At 47.5% G+C, this 22,467-nt stretch overlaps 9 protein-coding genes and 1 pseudogene across 10 annotated transcripts; 2 read left to right on the forward strand and 8 right to left on the reverse strand.

Annotated features, from left to right (window-relative positions):
• Window positions 1-864: 864 nt before the first annotated feature.
• DFJ58DRAFT_124969 (cytochrome P450) lies at window positions 865-3,306 on the reverse strand. The gene is made up of 14 exons (XM_041378745.1): window positions 2,908-3,306; window positions 2,715-2,844; window positions 2,474-2,662; window positions 2,256-2,407; window positions 2,091-2,203; window positions 1,931-2,036; window positions 1,860-1,873; window positions 1,622-1,811; window positions 1,519-1,575; window positions 1,441-1,465; window positions 1,266-1,388; window positions 1,201-1,214; window positions 1,012-1,144; window positions 865-962 (listed from the first exon to the last, which is right to left on the reverse strand). Exons 1-14 carry the CDS (start codon window positions 3,101-3,103, stop codon window positions 878-880), a joined length of 1,527 nt encoding a protein of 508 aa, XP_041238177.1. The 5' UTR covers window positions 3,104-3,306; the 3' UTR covers window positions 865-877.
• A 910-nt stretch (window positions 3,307-4,216) lies between these two features.
• Window positions 4,217-6,094, reverse strand: DFJ58DRAFT_125006 (uncharacterized protein). Its single transcript, XM_041378746.1, has 5 exons — window positions 5,762-6,094; window positions 5,545-5,703; window positions 5,272-5,492; window positions 4,797-5,220; window positions 4,217-4,739 (listed from the first exon to the last, which is right to left on the reverse strand). Exons 1-5 carry the CDS (start codon window positions 5,953-5,955, stop codon window positions 4,295-4,297), a joined length of 1,443 nt encoding a protein of 480 aa, XP_041238178.1. The 5' UTR covers window positions 5,956-6,094; the 3' UTR covers window positions 4,217-4,294.
• A 1,542-nt stretch (window positions 6,095-7,636) lies between these two features.
• On the reverse strand, window positions 7,637-8,422 carry DFJ58DRAFT_861093 (uncharacterized protein; the record flags this gene model as incomplete). The annotated part of the gene is made up of 2 exons (XM_041394035.1): window positions 7,637-8,201; window positions 8,258-8,422. The coding sequence occupies 2 exons, from the start codon at window positions 8,420-8,422 to the stop codon at window positions 7,641-7,643; spliced, it is 726 nt and encodes a 241-aa protein (XP_041238179.1). The 3' UTR covers window positions 7,637-7,640.
• A 1,436-nt stretch (window positions 8,423-9,858) lies between these two features.
• Window positions 9,859-11,388, reverse strand: DFJ58DRAFT_813989 (uncharacterized protein; the record flags this gene model as incomplete). Its single annotated transcript, XM_041391631.1, has 7 exons — window positions 9,859-10,220; window positions 10,271-10,357; window positions 10,409-10,556; window positions 10,620-10,690; window positions 10,784-11,044; window positions 11,080-11,200; window positions 11,249-11,388. The coding sequence occupies 7 exons, from the start codon at window positions 11,386-11,388 to the stop codon at window positions 9,903-9,905; spliced, it is 1,146 nt and encodes a 381-aa protein (XP_041238180.1). The 3' UTR covers window positions 9,859-9,902.
• A 1,215-nt stretch (window positions 11,389-12,603) lies between these two features.
• DFJ58DRAFT_668313 (uncharacterized protein) lies at window positions 12,604-12,942 on the reverse strand (the record flags this gene model as incomplete). Its single annotated transcript, XM_041382689.1, has 1 exon — window positions 12,604-12,942. A coding segment is annotated over one exon (339 nt), but the record flags the coding sequence as incomplete, so codon positions are not given.
• Window positions 12,943-12,976: 34 nt separating this feature from the next.
• DFJ58DRAFT_636757 (uncharacterized protein) lies at window positions 12,977-13,580 on the reverse strand (the record flags this gene model as incomplete). The annotated part of the gene is made up of 3 exons (XM_041381291.1): window positions 12,977-13,309; window positions 13,377-13,455; window positions 13,510-13,580. Coding segments are annotated over 3 exons (483 nt in total), but the record flags the coding sequence as incomplete, so codon positions are not given.
• A 1,009-nt stretch (window positions 13,581-14,589) lies between these two features.
• On the reverse strand, window positions 14,590-15,188 carry DFJ58DRAFT_846037 (uncharacterized protein; the record flags this gene model as incomplete). The annotated part of the gene is made up of 3 exons (XM_041393238.1): window positions 14,590-14,980; window positions 15,026-15,127; window positions 15,178-15,188. The coding sequence occupies 3 exons, from the start codon at window positions 15,186-15,188 to the stop codon at window positions 14,590-14,592; spliced, it is 504 nt and encodes a 167-aa protein (XP_041238183.1).
• A 246-nt stretch (window positions 15,189-15,434) lies between these two features.
• DFJ58DRAFT_917166 (uncharacterized protein) lies at window positions 15,435-17,287 on the forward strand (the record flags this gene model as incomplete). Its single annotated transcript, XM_041395513.1, has 9 exons — window positions 15,435-15,579; window positions 15,755-15,803; window positions 15,870-15,970; window positions 16,019-16,155; window positions 16,184-16,447; window positions 16,499-16,660; window positions 16,755-16,874; window positions 16,926-17,101; window positions 17,155-17,287. The coding sequence occupies 9 exons, from the start codon at window positions 15,435-15,437 to the stop codon at window positions 17,285-17,287; spliced, it is 1,287 nt and encodes a 428-aa protein (XP_041238184.1).
• A 2,103-nt stretch (window positions 17,288-19,390) lies between these two features.
• Window positions 19,391-19,471, forward strand: DFJ58DRAFT_t136 (annotated as a pseudogene). The gene has a single exon. The product of its transcript is annotated as a tRNA-OTHER (tRNA).
• An 817-nt stretch (window positions 19,472-20,288) lies between these two features.
• Window positions 20,289-22,379, reverse strand: DFJ58DRAFT_813997 (Abscisic acid G-protein coupled receptor-domain-containing protein). Its single transcript, XM_041391632.1, has 9 exons — window positions 22,025-22,379; window positions 21,863-21,963; window positions 21,576-21,810; window positions 21,422-21,530; window positions 21,322-21,373; window positions 21,090-21,262; window positions 20,803-21,039; window positions 20,687-20,752; window positions 20,289-20,634 (listed from the first exon to the last, which is right to left on the reverse strand). The coding sequence occupies exons 1-9, from the start codon at window positions 22,060-22,062 to the stop codon at window positions 20,389-20,391; spliced, it is 1,257 nt and encodes a 418-aa protein (XP_041238185.1). The 5' UTR covers window positions 22,063-22,379; the 3' UTR covers window positions 20,289-20,388.
• Window positions 22,380-22,467: the final 88 nt, after the last annotated feature.

A 22,467-nucleotide genomic window follows, 5' to 3' on the forward strand; every position in this document is an offset into this window, starting at 1 on the left:
TCTTGAATGTCTTGAGCTGGCACTATTGGTAGTATGGTACTATTGGTTAGTAACTTGAAAATAGACGTGTAATTGAAACTCATGGCAGGGCTTATGTTGATTTGCTTGTCGAAGACTGTCCGAGTCAACCATGAGTAGAAGTTCCAGTTTGCTGACTCGGAGAGTAGAGAGGGACTCAGATGATTTGTCGATGTCATAAATTTGTAAGGCACAAAGGCACAAGATAATCATCCGTCTGTCAAGCAAGAAATTGGTTGCTGTCGCACTCAGCCGCCATCAACTGTCCATAGTACATGTACACATAATAGGGAGTTAGGGTTAGGGTCCAGAAAAGAAAGGACCAGTATCACCCGCTTGCCAGCTATTTGAACCAAGGAAAGTCTGTGCACACTAGTCAAGTGACTACAAGAACCCTCGCTTGGCACTGGAAAACTGACAGTGACCACTGACCTTGAAGGAAAAAAGAGGTAAGTGTGCCAGCAAATAAATACATTACGCTTACATAATCCGACTTGGACTATGCGGCTTAGATTGCAAGCTGTTGCACCAGGGGTCCCTGGCCAAACAATTGCCTTTTCTATCGAAGCTGATCATTGTTGTTCGAGCTGATCACTCTTGCTTTCCATAATAATCATCTTGCAACGGGGAAGCGCCAGTGAACCGATCAACGGTGTCCAGCCAGGAGCCTGGTTGCGCCGGGTCACGAGATTTTGGAAACGGATCTGATTTCTGAAGAGTCAATGGACTCGAAAGCAATTCTCTTGTTCATGAGAGACAGACAGAGGCCGCAAAACCTTGCCATCCAGTGCACTCTGCACCGTTGTAGTATACATTCGTGTGCTATTACATGACAGACCACAGCAAGTGCAAACGAGGCCTACTTCGAATTCATCATCGCTCGAAGGTGTCCCTCTCTCTCTGTATTCACGCTTTCAAACGAGCAGTGAAATGGTTCAGGATGCCTGCCACAGAGTCAGCTGCAGGTTTTTGAATACACACTAGGTAAATTACATCACCAGGCCGGTGCCGAACAGCGGCTTCACCTCAATACTATCCCCGTTTGAGTCTTTGGCATGATCGATGCGCAAAACGGCGAGTATGGCAGAAGCTGCGGTCCACAGACTGTTCTCTGCAAACCAACGACCTGCCAAAGGGATTTGTCATCCTCAACACTGCCAGATGAGCCATGAATCAGCCTACCAGGACAAATACGCCTGCAAGGGTCAGTGAATAATTGAAAATGATTTTGTGTGTGGAATATTTACCTGCCATGACCAAAGGCAAAATGGTTGACGAAAGGATCCTTCAGCTTCCCGTCAACCGTTAGATGGCGACTAGGATCGAAGCGTGATGCATCGGGAAACATGTCTTCATCCTGAGACAGTGCCCTGAACCATGCTCAGCTCAAGCCGCCGCTACATGGACTCCACCGTGACATACCACTGATTGACTATTACTATCGCACCTGATCGAACTACAGATGAGTCAACGGCAACCCCGAATCATAAGACCTCGAACCTTTGGGTATAAAGTACCCGCCATAAACATCATCATTTGATGTTGCATGTGGCATTCCTGTGCCAGGGGTCAATCATTCAGGGTTATATTTGTGCAGACTGACCTAGGGGGAAGGAAGGATACCATCTCTGGACCTCGCAAAGAATGGCATCAAGGTAGGGCAGTGACGCCCTATCATCGAGGCACGGCATTTTATCATGTCTCACAACTTGATCAATTTCTGCACGAGCCCGGGCTTGGACGTCAGGATAGAGCACCATAGCCAGCAGGAATTTTTGCAATGAGGATGCAGTCTGTGGGACATCAATGTAGGAATCAGGACTACTCAAGTAGCGACTCACAGTCTCCATGCCAGCTAAGATGCCGCATTCGCGTCAATGGATGAATTCTGTCTTGGTAGAAAAAATCTTACTTATGTACCCCGTGGCCGCAACTGCCTTCATCGTGTCTTCGTCAGCGTCGTCGTGAGCTTGACTGAGGAAGTCAGCGACTAATGAGTGTGAAGCAGTACCATCCGCCTTCACACAAACAGATCAGGGAGAATTTCCATCTACAACTCTGCGCAAACATACCATCTGTGCCTTCACTTTGTCAAAGGGTTCGTTCAAAAGCTGTTGAGATAATTCTCTACAGCGTCCCATCAGGGCAAATGCTCCACCGAAGCACCACAACGGCAACTTTTCGACTGCAACCTCACGTTGAATGTTCAAAATTATGTTGTCGACAGAGGCACTCACGGAAAGGAAAGGCTGTGAACAGGGCAGCCCTGTCGGGAGAAACAATATTTTCGCCAATATGAAGGACTTCGCGTGCGAGGGCAAGAAATGGGTCTTCATGTCCATGAGCAAGGTGTCCGTATGTCACGGCCATGATTAGGGGTGCCGAATATCTGTCACAAGGATTGATTGTCAACCGGACCATACATAACAACGACACCACTGAATGAGGTACGAACGCTTCAGTCTGTTGCCGCAGGTCACTAGTGGCATCCAAGAGATTGATGACTAGATTGTTTGCGTGGCTAGAATACAACTTGTGGTACGAGACCGAGACTTCGGCCCTGAGAACTTGATGGAAGATCTTGCGATGTCGCCGTAAAGTCTCGCCATATGGAAGGAGCACAGTATTGAAAGCCAGTCCAGCTCTGCATTGTCAGCGGATGAAGAACAAATTGAATGACAACCGGCAATGCATACAATTCGTTGGTGCGAAAAATGGGGCGAGTAGAGTAATTCGCAGAACGCTTGTCCAGTAACTCTCGCGCGATGGTTTCAGAGTTTATGATGATAAAGTCGAGCCCGAGTATACGGGAGTGAATGATTTTTCCTATGATTAGGTATGAAATTGAATCTAAGAGCTTAGCAAAGAGGCCATTGGTCTGCTACCAACCATATGTCTTTCCCCACTCAGTGTATGTGAGCCAAGGTCGTTTGGTATCCAATCGCAACGCGTTACCCAAAATTGGTAACGGACGGGGGCCAGGTGGCAGAGGTAAAGGGTAGACACGTCTGCGACGCAGACCCGAAGCGACAACCAGGGCAATAATGCACGGTATCCCTAAAGCAAGAATATGAGTGAAGAGCATGGGAGGGATTATAGGCACCAAGACATGTTAGTTTGCTTTATAAGTCTTTGGACGTGGCACATAGTGAATAGCATAAACCCCGGTATATCACCCTCAGTTACCCCCATTTATACCGACCAGGGTACCAGAGATAGATAGTACCCCTTCGGATTGAAAGGTGTAACTTAGCTAAGACTGTCGTCCCTTAACTGTTACGCCAAAAGGCAGTGATACTGAAAGCTCGTGTTTCAGTATCGCGGACTTATGGGAACTCTAGTAAGCCAGCGTGCTTACACAAGGGTTGCAAAATTTGCACCTTAAAAAGCTGTATTGAGCGTCATATGTGCAGGTAACCTTCCAGACATTGGGCAACGTTGAAAAATATCCCCTAACTGTCACATCATACTATAGCGACGTCGATGATTGCAAATCATAATGCGATAGGGCCATCTTGTCGGGACGAGTCCAACTTGAGTGAGAACGGTTAGATGGGCCGCTGTCACATTCAGGGTCATAGTCACGTGAGAAAACACGCGTCCTCATGCCACTGGAGCGTGAATATTTGAATCGTGGTGTCATTGATGAACAAAATTTAGGCGTACGTGGTCAATTCTTATAAGTTGTCAAGGTCAGGATGTAATTAAACGATACAGTCGTTTGCATAAGATAACCACTGATATGTTTGGTCGTGTTTTTGGTACAAACATGTTACATCATTATCTGTTCGGGCGACACGATCTATCTGCGAGATCAACGACGTCATACCCATGACAGCTGATATTTCCACAAAGTCTCTACCTCGAAAGGCTTTCCGTGGTCATTGCTACTCTCTCACACTTCGTTCGTCTTCGAGTAGCAGTACTATTGGACCAGATGCAGGTGAGAGTATCACAACACGTTCTCTGTACGTACTTTCTTTTACATACACTATCACTCCTCCTGCACCTTGTCATTTTGTTCTCCGTCTCAACGACACCTTTTATTCTCCTTCCTTCGGAATCATCTCCCCTTAGTACTTCAATCGAAGACTGAGTTTCTCCCTCCTTCCTAGTCTGAGCCTCTCTTCATTTGAGAGTTACCCCATTTTAGATTCATGTGCTGCGTGCTTTGGGCGATGTCGGACGATCAATATAATTAGATTTGAAAGCAAAATTGAATCGCATTGACTAAGTGGTACTCGTAATAGATACATCTCAAATCCCTCGCTCACTCCTAATCCCTCACAGGAAACCCTTCTTGGCTCCAGGCCCTCCTGCCCTCGTTCATATACTCCTCAGTCAATCTCGCGGCCCTAAGGAAGAGCGTTCCATCCAACGCTTCTGCGCCCTCCAGTTCCGTACCCTCGAAGGAGCCCTTGGGCCGTGCGCCATAAAGTGAAGAGAAATGCGCAAATGCGCGCTGAATCTTCAACAAATGACTGTCTGGGTGCGTTATCGCAGACTGAACGATGTCAAGGAATGGGTTAGCGACCTTGATCTCTGACGAAATATGCGAGGCTGCGCTGAGGAAGCCTTGAATGTCCAGTCTAGGGAAGCCGCGTGCGATCCACCATCCAAGAGTCGACGCAAAGTATCCGCGAAGTAAAAGAACTTGCGGGTCTTGCGGCAGGTAAGGCAACAGGGATGGAAGGAAGAGACTTGAAGTGACAAGATGCATGCTGGAGCGTCCCAAAAATCAGTATATTTTCACGAATGATCTGGTTGACACCACTTACAAGAAAAAATCTGCTCTTAAGCCTCTGTCTTTGCTCCATCCGCCAATAGCGTAGAGGATAGTGCTCATCCAAATACATTCTTCCATCTTGCGTTCGATTTCGCCTGGCTGTGACGGGTCGATCGTCCATTGTTCAGCGTAGCGCCATATAGTATCACCATGCTCAGACATCAGGCCGTCAAAATCTTTGAAGTGCTTCTTGATTTCCTTCGGTGCGAATTTCGAATCTTGCATGATCTTGGCAAGAATGGAGAATGCATGATTTCTTGGGGATTGTTCGAGCTGAAGGGGCGCAACAGATTTCTTTGTGTTGAGGACGAGCGAAGCAAGTCGAATTGTTACCTCGTCCACTGCAGTCGTGTCGCTAGGCTCGAAAAGATATGACGGCAAGAACTCATATTCATGCACGCTGGCCAATGCAAGACCTTGAGATGCCTGTCAGGGACCTGTTTACAATGATGTGTCACGTTGCTCACCTTCAACAACCATGCCTGGGATACCAAATTCTGCGCCATATCCTACATGGATGAAGGCGTGGAACAAGCCCCCAAGGAAGCGGGCCAACATCACCGGCTGGGCAGATGCATCTCGTCCCTCAACAAAGTTGTACTTCTTTGAGAAGATGTATTCCTCTAGCGTAGCGCTGACACCCCTTTCCTCGATAATCTTGCTGAAGGTTTTGTATGCGGCGTAAAACCTGACAAGAAATTGTTTGAGCGGGGTTTTGCAAGTATCAATTCCAAACCCACTTGTCATCTCCCAGATGTTCGATGAAGTTCTCTTCGGTGATAGCCTCGGGAGGCTCGATGGGTGGGCGCTGGTTGACGCTGTCCTGTTTGTAGAACTGTTCGATCAGAGATCCACCTGCGCCCGTGACATAAAGTGCCAGCGCGCGATGAGTAATATGGCTTCATCGACGCTTGAATCAGCAACATGAGACACGGATTGGTTAAGACGCATACGCACTTATGGAACCGCCGGTAGTTGGAGAAAATATGGTACTTTGTATAGTTATCCTTCAAAACATATGTCAAAGCTGCAACTGCTTCTGGGGAAGCACCAGGATACCGCGGAGGAGAAAGTACATCCGGCGGGGAAGATGGGGAGGGGAACAGGGCATCGAGTTCGCTGCCGGGATTAGTCTGTTGAACTGCAGCCATCTTTGAGTGGGGCTACCAGAATGCAAAAGGGGTTATGGTGGGTACATCTTCGCGAACATGCATTATATCCTCGTCTTATAGTTACAGGGCGCTGAGTTATGACACTCGCTTCAAAACGCATGTGGGCAGTGGCCTAATGTATACACGCCTACCAAAGTGCTCCGGCACTATGTCTGACAAACATTTATGACACACTTCGGACAGTCTTGGCGTGCGACCCGATCGTATCGGAAAGTGGGAGCTGAAGCCGAGCGGACGCGTCTTTAGTAGCCTGTCGATCATGAGCGCTCGAGCATGGACCGCTCACTGGTGTTGCGCTTCACGCGCACGTCCGAGACCATGCTTTCAAATCCAAGTCCACTATCAGTACAGCGCAGCACTTCTCCTTCCTTGGCACGCAACGCTAGACTCAGATCAGCAAGTTTAGATCTCTGCTGAAGAAAGGAAATGTATGGTCCGAACCAAGTGAAGGTTGCAGATGAGGAAATAGGTAGGTCCGGGGGATTAGCGCCCTTGATGTGGAGTCTAAGGACTCCGGAAAACACGAAAACCAGTACAGATTGTGTGTACAGTCCTTGGAGCACCCGTATGCATGACCTTTGTAATAGACCCCGCTAACACCAGTATGAATTTAATAGGCCCCCTGCTTTAACCAAACCAAGTCCAATTTCAACTACGATGTATTATGTAATGATCGCGAGAATGAAGAACACATGCCCAAAGTACTTCCAAGCTCGTCCGTCCAATCTCATCCAAAAGCAAGGCTACGATAGTAACGATACCCTTATGTAAAAGATCATCAAAAATGGCTGCATACAACATGCGTTAGAAGCGGAAACCTAGCGTACGTCATGATAACCTCTCACCATACTGAAATGTATTTCCCTCGTAGTAATATCACTCTAGTTATTCTGCCAACTCCCAACCAAAGGTCTGCATGCGCATTGGATGCAGCCAAAAGATCTCGCATCTCAAACCGCGAGTAGTTCACTCGGAGATATGATCGTTCAGATCTAGACATGTGAGATGCTGGCGTAGCAGCTCGACAAGAGAAACAAAGATGATACACGTACGACCACGACACAAGTCTCCTTCAACCGGCGTGCTCAACGCAACCAAGATCGACCAGAATGTTGAAAGCAACGGAGCCTGTTGATTTTCATTGTTCCGGTCGCGATACCCTGGCACTCGAGTGTTTTAAAGTTGAAAATTACGACGGATCTTGTAATTACGTACTATATGTGATGTATGCTCTTCTACAATCCTGGCACCTGTTCACTGATGAGTTATAGGGCCCTAGCGAAACATCTGCTCTGTGCGGTCACCGCACAGAGCAGATGTTTCGCTACATCATCAAAGCCTCCTTCCCGTACGTTCTTGTTACTCTTTTATTTATCTGATTTTCTAGCATCGAGTACCATCCTCACACTTTATTTGATATACGAAATGACATCCTCCATTGCAATAGCAAACGGTGTCAGAGTGTGCATCGTACACTGCTTCAGGTTGACACCGGTGGATGCAATTTCACAGACAAAAGTAAAGTGTTCCACCAGACAGTTCCTGTGCACGATGTGCATCATACAATCAACTTTATAGAACACCGATCCCCGCAAGCCCGCACTATGGTACCAGTACAAAAGCAAACGGATATGCGCAGAGCATCTATTATTATACGCGTGTAATCAATAAACCCCAGGAATAAGCCGGTATCTCACTTTCTTTGCCCAATTCTCCCATTCGTCTCCCAGAGCACGCTGCAACATCTGATCCTCCACTGCAGGTCGGCTGATGGCAACCCAAGAGCAGAATGTGGTAAATACGAAAAAGCTAGACACTGCTAATACTTTAATAAAAGGCACTTGTAAGATCCCAGACTGCCTCATCCACGATCCTTGACTTCCGTACATGATAGCGACCCCGGCAATTTGGAAAAGAAGACCAGTATAGCTTGGGTGGCGTACCACCGAGTACGGCCCGCTTGTCACAAGTCTGTGCTCTTTTCTGACGCTGAGGTGGAAGCTCCAGAGCTTTCCTAACGTCGAGATACAATAAAGCCTCAACACGCCGCCAATCGCCACGGCGATACAGCCGACAAGGAAAGCGGGGGTGATCGGTGTAGGGTGAAGAACGCGCAAAAAGCGCACAGCTCTAGCGCCATGGATGCCTTCTGGAATCTGTGAGGGACCTATATGTATGGCCAGGATGTTAGCCACTTCAGCAGATGATGCTGCCCATGCGCTAATCTGTGATGTTGTCCACAAATTAATAAGACAACGACCGGTGTTTAGGAGCAACCCACCTTCATTAACTCCAGACAGCGACGATTCAAAAACCATCCAGCGAAGGATTCGAACGATGAAGGCACCACCTTCTCTTTAGATGACGGTGACGGAGAAGCAGAAGTCAACGAAATATGGATGCCAATGGCCGAAACTAGAATGAAAGGGATCTTCAATAGACTCATGGTGTGCTGCTGTACTTGACCTGGAGGTGTTGAGAGGGTCGAAGGAGGAGGTTGGTATGATTTTATATGATAGTGTCTATTGTCAGTTGCTTGCACATGATACTTACTGTTGCCTGGTGCAGGACGATGAACTTGAACCTATCGGGCAGAGTTACCTTCGGGTATTGCTGCTCACGGCACTCGGCTCCGAATGAAACGGGTGAGTGATTGCATATCTTGACCTAAACTGTGATAGTTATCATTTTCGAGCCTTGCTGTTTTAGCTAAGTTACGGTGAGGTGCTCACCAGGCAAAGTCACCGGCATTCTGATGATAACCTTTTCTTTGCCACACGACAGGCGAGCCGCTCATCAGAATCATGGGACGTGGGATCTAGTAGGTCCGAAGCAGATGTCCATACATACATCCCGGAGTAACTTTATCAGCATTACACTTTTCTTGTTGTTTCTGAGCGTACTTTGCATAATAATGCAGAATGCACCTGATGGTCGAGTTTTAAGCGCTAGGAACGCGCTCAAGGAAAGTTTGACAGACCCATCGTTATGCAATTCGACAGAGTACTGCCGCCACCGGATTGATGATTTATCGCCTGGGAGTATCGTCGCATTTAGGACCCGTATACTAGAGTCAATTTCTGAGGTATCTGACATACTAGCTCCTTCAAAGCCTGTCAGCGTGTTGTGATTTATTGACACGCTGACAGGCTTTGAAGGAGCTAGTATGTCAGATACCTCAGAAATTGACTCTACGGGTCCTTATAATATTAGTTCGAGTGACAGAAACTTGGCTCATCTCCAGCGAAGGACAGTGAGATCACATAACAAAGGGCGAAAGATATGACGAAGCAAGCCTGATGGCAAAGAACATGAATTCAGTGTTGATACTTTATTATATTTTCACGTACGCAGTTCTACCTCGGCGTTGCTTATCACGTCCGCTGATGAGGCCTGAGGTGCGTATATTCGTCACTCTTACTTAGTCCTGTGACCGTGACACTTGTGCTAGGCTGCGCTTTTGTCGCGTCCATAGAGATGCTCATAGATCTCCGATGCAACTTTTGTAGTAACAGGATCTTGGTGTTTAGGAAAGCTTCCTCCGCCTCCAGATTTTGGAGTTGCTCGAGAAGGGGAGGAATACAGTCAACGACTGTAGACCCGAGCTCGCTAAGCGGGATGCAAGAGAGGTTGTTTCTGGAATGCTGCATGGTGAATGAAAGAGCTTTGCGGCAACACCACTAGTAGTCACTGGTTCCGTCGGAAGAGAGAAGAATAGCTATGCAGTGAGCTGTTGATGAAGAACTACAAGCTGGTACTCCTTATAGCCCGGGGTAGGTTGAATTGGAACCACCAGTTTCGATCGATATTTATTTCAATATTGTGGTGATTCTGAATCTGACAGTCGTGTTCCAGAAGTCTTTAGATCTTGTCACAGCCTGGTCCAGGCTGTGAGAAGATCTAGAGACTTCATTAGCACAGAATAACTACATTTCGTTCTCGGTAAATGGTCCGGACCACATCTCATGGCGTGCCTTCCTCGCTGCATCATTATCCGATACCTTCCGGATTGCTTCATCTCTAGCCCTACATGCGTCGAGGCCTTCGACCACCCGTAATTCCCCTTGTTGTCTAGCTCCCCTTACGAGCTCTGATGTACGCAGCAGCCGAAGATCCTGGTAATCAGTGAACACTCGCAACAATAATTCTGTCGACAGCTGGTCAGCAGATGGGTTATGCTTCCTCAGGAGCCGCATAAAATGGTAGATGTCTTCGAAGGCTTGGTTGGCACCTTGTCCCAGATGCTAAATACGATTATACTAGCGTCGTGACAGTCGATGGCGACGTTACGTACCGGACTGCTTGGGTGAGCTGCGTCGCCCAAAAGAACAATTCTTCCCTTAAACCATGACTCAAGTTTAGGCCGATCGTAGAGACCATACTGGAAGGCGTGCATTTCAAATATTCGCAAGCACATCACCAGGGAACTTACCTTCACAATCTTCTGGCCAGTCTTTACCAAATCCCCAGTCCCAAACCCCCATGTGGACTCGGAGAAAGGCCCATTTCGGATTCCATTCTGTTGCTCTTCGTTCTGCATTCTCCAATCCTCCTTGGCCTCAGCTCCCCGAGTTGTGATGCTGATTGCCAGGATAATCAAACCTTGAAAAGGTAATTGAGATGCACTTACGTCCCATGAATACTTGTCTTCTGCAATAGGATACGCAATCATATGACGACCATTCCCGAAATTGTTTACCAGTGAAAGTCTCCTCTGAAGGACAGGCGGCGTAGGAGACACCCCACCGACTTGTAAATCACTCAAATATCAGCCTCCATACCAGGACCGTCACCGAAATGGGCTCACCCGCACCATTCCCGTAAAGTCTACCTTCTCTTTCCCAAAGAGTGTAATCCGGGTATTGCTGTGCAACCCATCACAGCCTACGACAAAGCTTGCCGTGTCCTTGGTACCATTCGCAAACGTGACTTTCACTGTATCCTCGCTTTGCTCGAATTCAATAGCTTGATGGCTCCACTTGATCTCGACGCCATACTTCTTGGCCGTGTCGATCAAAAGCTGTTGAAACTCTGGGCGCCGGACTCCGATAAGGGGGAAGCCAAATCGCTCTCGCATCATAGCTGGGGAATATCGATATCAACGAGGATGTCTTCCACTCCATCCAAGCAGGAGCAGTGAATCAGCCCATCTAGAGGATGGCCGGGTATCTGTTCCACGAGCTCCGGGATGAGTGATAGGACACGGATGCCGTTGGGCTGCAGCCTGTATCTAGCATTTAGTACTGGGTTGACAAGGAGCGTGGTTGTTTACACGAAAACGTGCCCACCTTCTGCTGGACCGGGAAGTCTCTCGTATATGATGGGGTCGTGGCCTCTCGTCTTCAAGAAAACTGCAAGCACGGGACCAGCAATTCCAGCTCCCACTATTATGACCTTGGTGTTCGTGACCATCTGCGAATGCGACCAGCGTCAACGGTCAGTTATGTCCTTTTATATTGGCCACAGCAATAGGATCAAATTGTTATGTGATAATTCGTGTTGGACCGGGTCGTGATTATATGTTACAAGTGCTTGCCGCTGCGCGGCTCGTTGGATGGATCTAGTTCAAATCTAATAACAATTCTTTATACACGACGTTGGACGTATTGAAATCGTCATTTGGTTGTCTTCTGAAAATAGGATGCGTGAATCGTCTCGTTGACGGATCCGTGAAAGGGCTGTGTACAGTTGACCGTGTGCGAAGACTTCGCAGCGAAGGTTGAGAACGGTCTTGTCAAGGGTTAGACCTTGGCAACCATTGAAAGTCGTTGCATATGCAAGACGGAGGGGAAATTGTAGACGATGAACAGTCTAACTTACGCGTGGGGGTGTGAATTCGAAGTGGATGCGGGGGATGTATTGAGTATCTCCAAGTTGACCTGTCCTGTTGTTGATGACTCGAACCTTGACATAACGGCGGTGCAATTGTTGTATGATGAGGCGTGCATTCTTCACCAGTTCCTTCTGAACAGACATATTGCGCCTAAGTGAGCAAATACAGCCCTGCTTGAGATAAAGTTCGTGCTTTGGAATTCCATTTTGTGAGAGAATTGCGAGAAAATCAGGTGTCGCTTCAGGGTGATCTGCTATGAGCTGATCATCTTCTTTTACAGTGTCAGCACTGTAGTATACGACTGTGTGAAATATCATCAAGACGGATTCATGGATGAACCGGGCATAATAGATCAAGTCGTAAAACACAAATGATGCGTGGGCAAACTGATGAAGAACGACTCAGAATTTATATTTTTCGTTGTGCGTAAATGACGTCGACATGTTTTGGAGCTGCGGTGTTCAAACAGCAAGATGACGCAGATGAAAGGGTCAGCTTATAAGGAATTGATGATGTGCTCGCAACCAAATGAAGTAAAGTGGAGTTTTATTTCGTGAGCACGAGGACATCAGGAAAAAACCCAAAATGCCGTAGCTCGGGTGACAGCTATATAGCGCTTTTTAGGCACAGTAGCACTATGTAGGCACGGCTTATGCTACAGTGACCTATATAGCGCTATATAGTCTTAAGCCATGCTACAGGCGGCTATATGGTTGGGGGGTGCTACAGGGCTACAGGCTACACTGGCTAGGCTAGGCAACCGTAGTATGTATTAGACACGTCGTTGTAGCTAATTACTTTATAACACATGCGCAAAACATTTCGCCATCAATGAACTCGTTGAAATAAAAATCGTTCGCCACCTCGTATGCATTCCCGCTTCTCAACCTCAAATCTACTGACTGTCCCATCCTCGGTATTAAATGGCACGGCCGCACAATTTCGTCAATGTGGACTACAGCAGCATTGCGCCGAAGTTGGCGGGTTGAGCGCGAGACCTGTCGCATTCGAGAGGAAGGGTCAGGTGGTTTGAAAGGTGTGAACCACTCGACATAAGCGAGGGCTCTGGGATATGCACCGAACTGGCGAGGTAGGGTGAAAATAGCGCGAACTTGGGCTACTCGTACACCTGCAGTGCGAGGTCAGTCCGTTACTTTGTCGCTCCCTCTCAAATAGTCTTACCTGTTTCTCACCCCACCAGTCTGCTGTCCACATCTCGTCGATGACTCTATGTTGCCCCACACGGTCTGCATATGCTTTTGCAGGTGAGTACGCCATATGTTCTTTGAAGGCAGGATTGCCAATGAGCTCTTTCACACATTCTACAGGGTCCCGGCTCCACAATTCAACCTCTTCTTGCAACATCTCGCCTTTCTCATCCTCGACGTTTCCACGCACAGTCACCTTCTTACAACTCCATCCTGGGCCGCGTGGAAGTTTGTCCACGCGCTGCAAGAACGAGCGGTTGTTATGAAACGAAAGTTTGCTGCGGTTTTGTGTCTGGTTAGGGTATCAATATTGTAAGTTCAAATTTTGATCAATGTTTGATCAACACTTTCAAACTTACTATGGGCAGTTTCAGGAATTCTTCGGTCCGCGTCTGACCAAGGTTCTTGACGAGCCAGTGGGCCAGATCCCACTCTTCCCTGGTGAGTGATATCTATTAAGTGGATGCTTTGCCGGCGCATTCAAGCACTTACTTGTCCTCAAAAGGCGACCATGGATCCTCACCCTCTTCCTCTTGGTATGTTCTATATTTTTCAAAACTCGTCTCCCCCTCATGCAGTGCCCAGCCAGCATCCGTCCGATGTTCAAAATATCAGCCGTTGTTGGTGAACGACATCCTTTCTTCATCTTCGACTTCCTCGACTCTAACACGACAAGTCTTGCTGAGCGCTGGCTTATCGTCTGGATCTGGAGACGGGCGCGGGTGAACACGGTCTGGAGCTGCATCTTGATGGGGGAAGTCAACATCTGGTGCGTCGTCTAAGTTCTCTGCCTCTACTTCTTCGATCATTGATTCATACTGTGTTCGACATTCAGGATGCCCTACAATGTGTCTCTTGAGACCCTCGGGTGTAGTCGTTACCTTCCCACAGAATACACAGTGGGGCATGCTGGGTTGTCCGGTGTGATTGACGGTGCGATTGACATGAAACTCGTGTTAAGTCGTGTTGTGCCGGCCCTAAGTATGTTGACGCCACAAAAAATGGAAAAAAAAACACGCTAACGCTATCCTGTCCAGGCTCAAACCGCGTTCCAGAAGGTCGACTCCTTCTTAGACTTGCGGAGACCAAAATCGGACTATATTCGAAGTTTCATGACCTACCACCATACTCAAAGTTCCAAGACCTACCGCCATTCGACTGGCATACACAAACCACGTTCCAGAAGGTCCTCCTTCTTGGACTCGCGGAGACCAAGATCGGACTATATTCAAAGTTTCATGACCTTGAAGTGCTACTGCCATTCGACTGGCATACATGTAAGCGTCTTCTAATTTCTATGGTACTCGCCTCATTGGTGCCTGGATCTAGTTGTGGCGCAGCGCCTGGTTACTGCTGCGCCCAGTTTGAGTCTAGACCAGGCCGACCCTCAAGTGAGTTCCTCATACCGGCCCTAATTGTGACTAACACGAAAGTCGTTTGCAGCGATGTGACCAACTACTGTCACGGACGCAGTTCATAATATGGAGATTGACCCGAACATCATTGAAAATAAAGGCGATCCACACGGTGCACCCTTATTCTGAATGACACTTGACTAAAACTAACTGACAACTAAGCTAGGGTAGTAATGCCATGAGCCACAAGTAAGAGCTCCAACAGTTGAACCTTGCGTGACTCCTCACACCGCTTTTTTTCAGCATTCCATCGCACCGTTATCATCTCCCGCACCAAATTTTGGTGAGCAACAGGACCTTGTATGTGCTCTGAGAGCTGCGCTCTGCATGACTCATCACACAGCCTAATCTCTGCATCCCAGCGCTCTAGGACAAGTGTTCGCAGGTAGGTCTGCGACGTTTTGATGGGTCCTGGAGTTTGGCGATATGGTGCCAATGGAAACTGAATATCAAGGGCAGGCTTAACCTCCCTTGGCATATGAGGTACCTCCCTAGCCCGTCCTGGAGCAACGACCACGTGAAATGGTCGACTTGGAGGAGGTACGGGCCTGATGACTGGTTAGTGTTTGTCATGGTTTATGGTTGAGTATCACCTTTTGCTGACTTCAAGCGTGTTCGGTTTCTCTTCAGCTCCGTTCAATAACAAGATGTTCGGCTTCACGTCGTCTGAGTCATTCGATGACATGAACGCTGAACTACAACATCTGTGAGTGTGAGGCGAGCATTGGAGAAGGCAGCCACTTACAATTTATTCATTTTGGCTGTAGTATCGATTTCGCTGGAGTATCGATTGTATGTTTGAAAGGAAAGTCATCCCCGTCCCTCTTATTTATGCCATTATATTGACACCGCTTGGTCAGTTCAAAACTTTAACTTGTGATCAACAAAACTCGATCAACAAAACTCAAAAATTGTTTGTTGATCCGACGCCACTGTAGGGTTTTTAAAGGCATGCATACCCCCTCCTTCTGTCGTCGTTATTTCTACTGACTACCATCTATCATGCCCGCAAAAGCCCCCTCCAAAAAGGGAGGCAAAACGGCACTTTTGAAGGCCCAGGAGAGCCTACGTGCAGAGATGGTGTCGACCGCGGGACGCACCGCAAGTGGTCGGCAACGTCGGCCAACTGAAAAAGAAACATATCGAAGTAAGTTATATCAAGCCCAACATGAATGCTCGCGCTCACTTACATGTTTCTGCTCAACAGTTTTAAAAGCTCGTCGAGGAGAAGAACGCCAACAAGCCTTAGAAACGAAGATGAAGAAGCATGACTTAAAGGCACTGCGCACTACATACTGAACACATCCTGAGGTATTCGACAGCGAGCCTGCTGGGCTTCTCAGCGATGCTGACAGGGACGAAGACAACATGGTCAGTGTCTTATTTGTTCAGGCGCTCCATGTTACTCACAACTACATAATAGTTTTCGGACCGCAGTGTACCTACAAGACAGGCACTCACATACAGTGTGAGCAAGACCCCTCCAACTGTCTTGGCCCGAAAACCCACGAGTAAGATCCATATGAAGCCACAGAAAGGTACTATGTATTATCCTGTATATATCTTAAACTAACACACTTTTTCAGCGTCCACAAACGACAGTGACAGTGAGGGCAGCAGCGACAGCAATGATTCTAACAACTACGTCGATAGCATGGACCAGGACGACATTGAGAACGAGTCTGATTGTCGCGCGGACAACACTCCCGATGATCATGACGAAGTAGGATGAAGCTTTTGTCGGCACCAAGCACAAACTGGAGGACTCGGAGGTCCTCGATACTGACATGAATTTCAATAAAGGTCCACACCAACGGTTAAAGGCCAGCGATTTCGACCAAGTCACCAAGGATTTGCTCACCTCTGCCACGTCTATCTACCGCTGTCTAGTCGTGACTCGTGCACCTTTTCCAGAGACACTGATCATTGAGACCAAGCTAGCAAAGGATGCCTGGCGCGAGGCGTGTAACATGGCAGAGCTTACCATCCAACTTACTCCTTCTCTCGTCAAAATGGTACGTCTCGTGTCTGTGTCCTTGCCCTACTTGATTTTCTGTTGCATATAGATGACGAGGCGCACATCACAAGTGCGCGGGGAGCTTAAAACAAAGATGCGCACACTGACGGCCTTGTTCTTTGGCTTCCGTGCAAGCAGATCTATACCCGCCATCAAGCAAAACCGTGACCTGGCTGAGTCTCTCAAGGAAGGATCACGTTTTGTTTTTAAGGTGCGTGTTTAAATTCAATTTTACCATCCTTAGTGAACGTCTGACTGGCGGATCAAAAGGACTGGGAAATGAAACGTGGCATATACAAGACCAGATTAATCCAGGAGGCGATGAATCATATGTGGTTCGCAAACCGATGCTGACTGAGGGTATAGTACATGCTAAATACTTCGATCCTTTACCCATTCAAACCATTGCGCTTATACTCACAGCAGTGAGTGTATTCAGTGATTCAGACGCTTGTACTGCAACTGAGGCCTGACAGATTGAATGCTGCATCGACGAGTGGATGACTGGACTAAAGGAGGACATCAAATTTTCGTCGCTTGCTTACTCCCCGGTCTACCATCTCCATCTCGACTCCCTGCAGCGGTTCGACGAGCGGACTGCTGCTTACAAACTGCTCGGTAAAATTGGTGTCAATCTTCTCGACGTCGCTCGGTATTTTTTTCTTCGTTATGTCGTTCATCATCCAAACTGACATTCATAAAAAGGATGCACGCTGGTGTGGATCCATTCATGGCAGCAGTGACTATCAAGAGCTTCACAGATGACGTTTTTGATGAAGCTATTCGAGAGCACAAAGACGAGGCTCGAGAAGCACAAGAAGAAGGGGGTGGTGATTGAGGCGGCTACTATATCTCGATGATTGTATACATGCTCACGCGCTATAGCACATTAATTGATTCTGTTTTGTTGATTTCCGGTCAGTGGCCTGATCTATATTGCGGGAGCTACAGTAGCAGTGTGTAGCTACCTGTAGCTCGAACGTGTAGTAATTTGTAGCACATATAGCATTCTGTAGCACCTGTAGTTGGTTGCTACAACGAGCTACAGGAGTTGCTGTAGCACTATATAGTTCGCGGCGCGGCTATATAGCTCGTTGGATTAGACACTTGACAAACCAGACTACAGGTACTATAATGACTATATAGCTCCCTGTAGTCAAAGGTTTTTTTCCTGATGGACTCGGCAATGTTGTAAGTGATGGAGCGAAGCTAATGATGGTAACGTTAGTAGGTTTCTGAATGGTAGTGGTAGTAGAAATTGGTCAAGTAAGCGCACGTGAGACGCACGCGGGTGGACGCCGCGCTCCAAGTCATCATAAGATTATATATTGTGGAATTATAGTTGGATCATAGTGGGCGCAGTGGCGGCCCGCCCACACTATACTTCCGAGTCCGAGAGGTCAGATCAAGCGTGCGTTCAATTCAAAGCATGCTTACGCAGCTACACTGGCAACTTCCCTGCACAGTCTTCCTCCTGGCCAGTACAAGTGTTCCGTAGGTTTAACGATCTACTTTCCTGCGAGCGCAAGTGCGTCCAGAAGTCCAGCCTGATCCTGATGGCCAATAACCCAATCAAGGTGAGTCGCATATATTGGGCAGTTGTGTATGGTACATTAAATGTTAGCTATCTACCATGGTCATCATATGTATGATCGCGGCTGGATTCATCCGCTTCATCTGTCTGGCCGAGGCACATCCAGATTGAGTGTGTACTTTATTTTTGACAGCTAAGGATGTAACATGTCGGATATCAATTCCTTATTGGTACGCTCCGAGTTGGTGTCTGTGAATTCCAGCACCGCTGGTCTTCCCTAAACTCATAGACCATCATCCCCAATCTCCTCATCCTCACCCTCCCACTCATCATTAGAGTCGTCATCCCCAGAGCGATAATGTGCATCGTCTTCGGAGTCATCATATGAGTTGTTAGAACCCTTTGCCTCCTCGCGTCGTTGTTTGGTACGTTCCCGCTCCTCTTCTGTGTCTCTGGTGAGTTGAAGGCTATATGCATTGCGAGATACCGCCCAACCCATCTGTCGCTAAGCCCTTCAAAACATCAGTTGTCGGTTTGTCGCATTCATCATCCATACACGCAACCTCATATGAAATACTGACAGTGGCGAGGAGCAGGCGTATACCCTTGCGAGTAATCGTCGGTATGCGGGCGTGGCCTTGAGGTCGGTTACGGCAGGTTATTCCAAGTCTTTGAACAAAGTTTCGGACACGTTCACAGCTCGTTCCTCGTACAACTCTTGGCTCAGCGCGACGCCATTTTTTGCCATAGTTTCTATTCGATTCATCGAAGTAACCCCAGCATACGCTCTGTCCTTCACTCGTCACTCTGGACAGTTCTTGGGAGGTTCATATCAACTTCTGGCCAAAGTAATTACCACAACAGGTTCGAAACCTGCCGACGATAAGTTTTCTCTCTCCCTTGGAACACATCACTCATGGTTTTGTCGGAAGTTCATCTAACTGGTCTTAGCCAAGTGGTCACCACAACAGAATAGAAATCTGTTTCTCTTGGACTGTGCAGGTTCGAAACTTGCCGCTGGCCAAAGTACTTGGTCACCGCAGCAGAATATAAATCTGCCTCTTGGACTGCGTCCGTGCAGGTTCGAAACCTGCCGACGACAATGTTTTTTTCCCTATCGGAACACAGCTTGATATTCACTCATGGATGGTTTTGTCGGAGGGTCTTCTAACTGGTCTTAGCCAAGTGGTTACCACAACAGAATCGAAATCTGTTTCTCTTGGAATGTGCAGGTTCGAAACTTGCCCCTGGCCAAAGTACTTGGTCTGGTCAACACAATAGAATATAAATCTGTCTCTTGGACTGCGTCTGTGCAGGTTCGAAATCTGCCGATGACAAAGTTTTTTCCCTATCGGAACAGACTTCAACATTCACTCATGGATGTTTTTGTCGGATGTTCATCACAACTCGTCTTAGCTGAGTAGTTACCGCAACAGAATTGAAATCTGTTTCTCTTCGACTGCGCAGGTTCAAAACCTGCCGCATGACAGGTCTTTTTCTATCGGAACACACTTTGATATTGACTTCATGGGTGGTTTCCTCAGAGGACCACCTATCTGATCTTAGCCAAGTTGTTACCACAACAGAGTCAAAATCTGTTTCTCTTGGAGTTGGCTCGAAACCTACTGACAACATTTTTATGGTGTATAGATCTTTGGAGGTCCATCTTAACTATGCCTAGTTATTGCACTGAAACCTCTTTTTCTCCGGTTCGCTAAAATTATGTGTGGCCCTTCATCGGACAAAAGAATGAATTCAAAGAAATGACACGGTGCTCGCATCTTCCGACTACTGGTAAATCTAACCCTCTAAGTTGTGCTTTGTGAGAGTTATGTCCGTCTCAATCATTTGTCAGAATCTATCTATCGAAATGCAGTCATTCTCAGCACGCATATGTATTCCATATAAGCCAAAGAAATGATCATCAGATTCTGTTTGCTATGGACCAGACATGGCCAAGGGACCATGGGTAGACTCAATAGCAAAGAGAAGACGAGATCGCATAAGCCAAGAATCCCCCGACGACACAAGCTGACAGTGCAGTGGCATGGTCATCATATCTTCCAAGTTGCGAGCAGAGCTCAGAGGAACAAGGGCGGCAAAAATTTAATAACCAATGAATGAGAGCGGTGCCCTCATAATAGTGGTTAAACTATTAAGAACAGATACTACACTTGATCTAAGCCAGAAGGCCAGAGTGGTAAGGATACGAGTTGTTCAGACAGCCCTTTTATATGTAAAGATTCTACGTGTGCACGGGCCTTCTGAAGTTCTGTTCAAGAATTTGAATATTTCAGACGTCTGGATTAGGCAGGTATTACCGTAAGTTGCACCAGCTTGGGAATTCAACAAGACCAAATAATAGTGCGAGTATTTAAAGTACATGTACTGCGAATGTTCGAAGGCTACACATCCAAGTCCTCTCCCTCAAATGAACTTCTCGCCCAGCGAGCGAATGCGCATCCCGCCGCACCGATCAGGAATGACCAATCAAACAAGCCACCGAATAGCGAGTACTCTGGCAGCGTCGCAAACAAGTTCATGCTATCATCAGACAGACCCTGAGGCTCTTGAGATTCGTCTATCACAGGAGATACTGCAGGTGGAAAGGTTGTGCGAAGCTGGACAAGAGTCGACAGGAGATATATGCCCTAAATCCCCGTTTAGTCACACAAGAAACGTCAAAGACTAAGTCACCATTACCATGAGTTGCGCGAGTGTCAATATCATCAGCGATGCTGATGTTTTACGTGATGTGACATGAAATGCCTGTGTGTCATCAGTACATAGCTGAAATTAAAGTTCAACAGACAACTCACTCTCGTGACACCACGTAGCACCAAGCGGAGGGAACATAAAATGATGACGCCCACAAGGGAAAGACTAATTTGTTTTGATAGAGATGGAGTATCAAACTGTGGTCTTCCTTCATCTCCCGTCGCAGAAAAGGGGAGCAAAGAGAATAGCCATGCAAGGATGTGCGCAACTATATCCCCATATGATGCGGAAGAGTGACCCGAATTCGACACGGTCGGGGAGATAATGTTGAAGGCTGACTAGGATAGACATGTCTGAGAGTTTCACAGTCGAGGGGAAGACCACTTACACTACATACTCGGCAGACGCAATAAACTGCCCATGACCACGTGATGGTCTTGCCTGTGAACGACTCTGCATACTCTGCTGCAACTCGGTTGCGTTTGAGAGCAACAACGCGAAGGTTCATCTGCTCTTCAAGAGCTTGAAGACCAATAACTTCCTGTTGTATTGAGCCTTGTTCTTACAAAGAATCGACAATGTGAATACAGGTTCGGAAGAAACAGACAGACAATACGTACGTCCATTTCGTTTGAACGACATCCGTGACAACCATGATCCATCTGGTTGCGGCTAAAACATTTGAGATAAAGTGCGATGACTTATGCTGGCCCACAGTACCTTCGAGCTTACATAGTCATCCAAGTCACGAGAACGATCCCGCAGATCGCTCTTTACTCTCTCAAGTGCGTTTTCAGCAGACGCAATCGATGACGCCGTTGGCATTGATCTTTGCAAGTTGAATGGTAGTACAACTAGTCGAGCGTCCACTCACCGAGACCAGTTGATGACGCCCCATGCACCACTAACTGCACCGAGTCCGGAAAGTAGTCCAAGGACCGTGGTTCCCAGCGTGACCAGCCGTGCAGTGACTGCTGATAGAGGGCTGTCCAAGAGTAGCTCAGCGGGGAGTGGAATATATGAAAGGCCAAATACGAAGAGTGCCACAGGTGCTAATGCAAAAGCAATACGGATTGGCAATGCACGAGATTGCACAAAACCTGGAGTATCTGGGACTGTTAGAAGACGATTGGGTAGACAGGAGGGATTATGGCATCTTACCAGGACGGTAGGTTAGGATGAGGCTGAAAGATATGGGAACAAGTAAAAGAATCGTGAACAGTAGAAGGAATAGTGATATTCGCCAGCTCAGGAGGCGAATTCTGTCATGGCCGTGCAGACTCAGTCACTACAGAGAGCTTGCACAATCGACCTATAACGCACCTCGGTTCCAGCCAATCCAAACCCTGGCACATGAGCATGCAGAACAAGATAGTGCATTCAGAAAAGCAGAGTGAGAAACATGTCTGCGCGAGTGTTGAATGCCATGGTTGTGCGCTACTTGACGATTGCGGAGTCGCTGCGGACCCTGGCAACGTGTCTTGCGGGGCGAGTTGTTGAAGGTCCTTGTACAACTTCTTTTGCAAGAAGATGCGGCAGCTAATGAATAGAAGTCCTCTTCAAAAATATAAGTAAGAAATCTGCCCAGAACCATTTAGACAGGGGATATACCCTGATGCAACTACCAGGAATGCTTCTGTTGTGGCGCCCATGGAAGCGGAATGAGAAGTAGTAGAACCCTAACCCGAGCGTAGGGTTTATTGATGGTAGTCACGTCACATCGTCACGTCATAAACTCACGTGGATGGGACTCAGCTCGTGAGCTT

This window comes from Suillus subalutaceus (assembly GCF_016647625.1).
Source record: "Suillus subalutaceus strain FC151 chromosome Unknown DFJ58scaffold_157, whole genome shotgun sequence".
Classification (NCBI taxonomy): domain Eukaryota; kingdom Fungi; phylum Basidiomycota; class Agaricomycetes; order Boletales; family Suillaceae; genus Suillus; species Suillus subalutaceus.

Bases quoted from the DNA above. Each gene is read 5' to 3' on its own strand.
- DFJ58DRAFT_124969 (XM_041378745.1), bottom strand. From the start codon at position 3,103: ATGCTCTTCACTCATATTCTTGCTTTAGGGATACCGTGCATTATTGCC. The intron at 2,037-2,090 runs GTATGTTTGCGC...GTTTGTGTGAAG, and splicing joins ACAAAGTGAAGGCACAGATG to GCGGATGGTACTGCTTCACA. The intron at 1,389-1,440 runs GTATGTCACGGT...AGCATGGTTCAG, and splicing joins ATAGTAATAGTCAATCAGTG to GGCACTGTCTCAGGATGAAG.
- DFJ58DRAFT_125006 (XM_041378746.1), bottom strand. From the start codon at position 5,955: ATGGCTGCAGTTCAACAGACTAATCCCGGCAGCGAACTCGATGCCCTG. The intron at 5,704-5,761 runs GTGCGTATGCGT...GCGTCGATGAAG, and splicing joins AACTACCGGCGGTTCCATAA to CCATATTACTCATCGCGCGC. The intron at 4,740-4,796 runs GTAAGTGGTGTC...GGGACGCTCCAG, and splicing joins TTAAGAGCAGATTTTTTCTT to CATGCATCTTGTCACTTCAA.
- DFJ58DRAFT_813997 (XM_041391632.1), bottom strand. From the start codon at position 22,062: ATGCTCATGTGCCAGGGTTTGGATTGGCTGGAACCGAG. The intron at 21,531-21,575 runs GTGAGTGGACGC...CAACTTGCAAAG, and splicing joins GGCGTCATCAACTGGTCTCG to ATCAATGCCAACGGCGTCAT. The intron at 21,040-21,089 runs GTAAGTGGTCTT...TGTCTATCCTAG, and splicing joins GCGTCTGCCGAGTATGTAGT to TCAGCCTTCAACATTATCTC.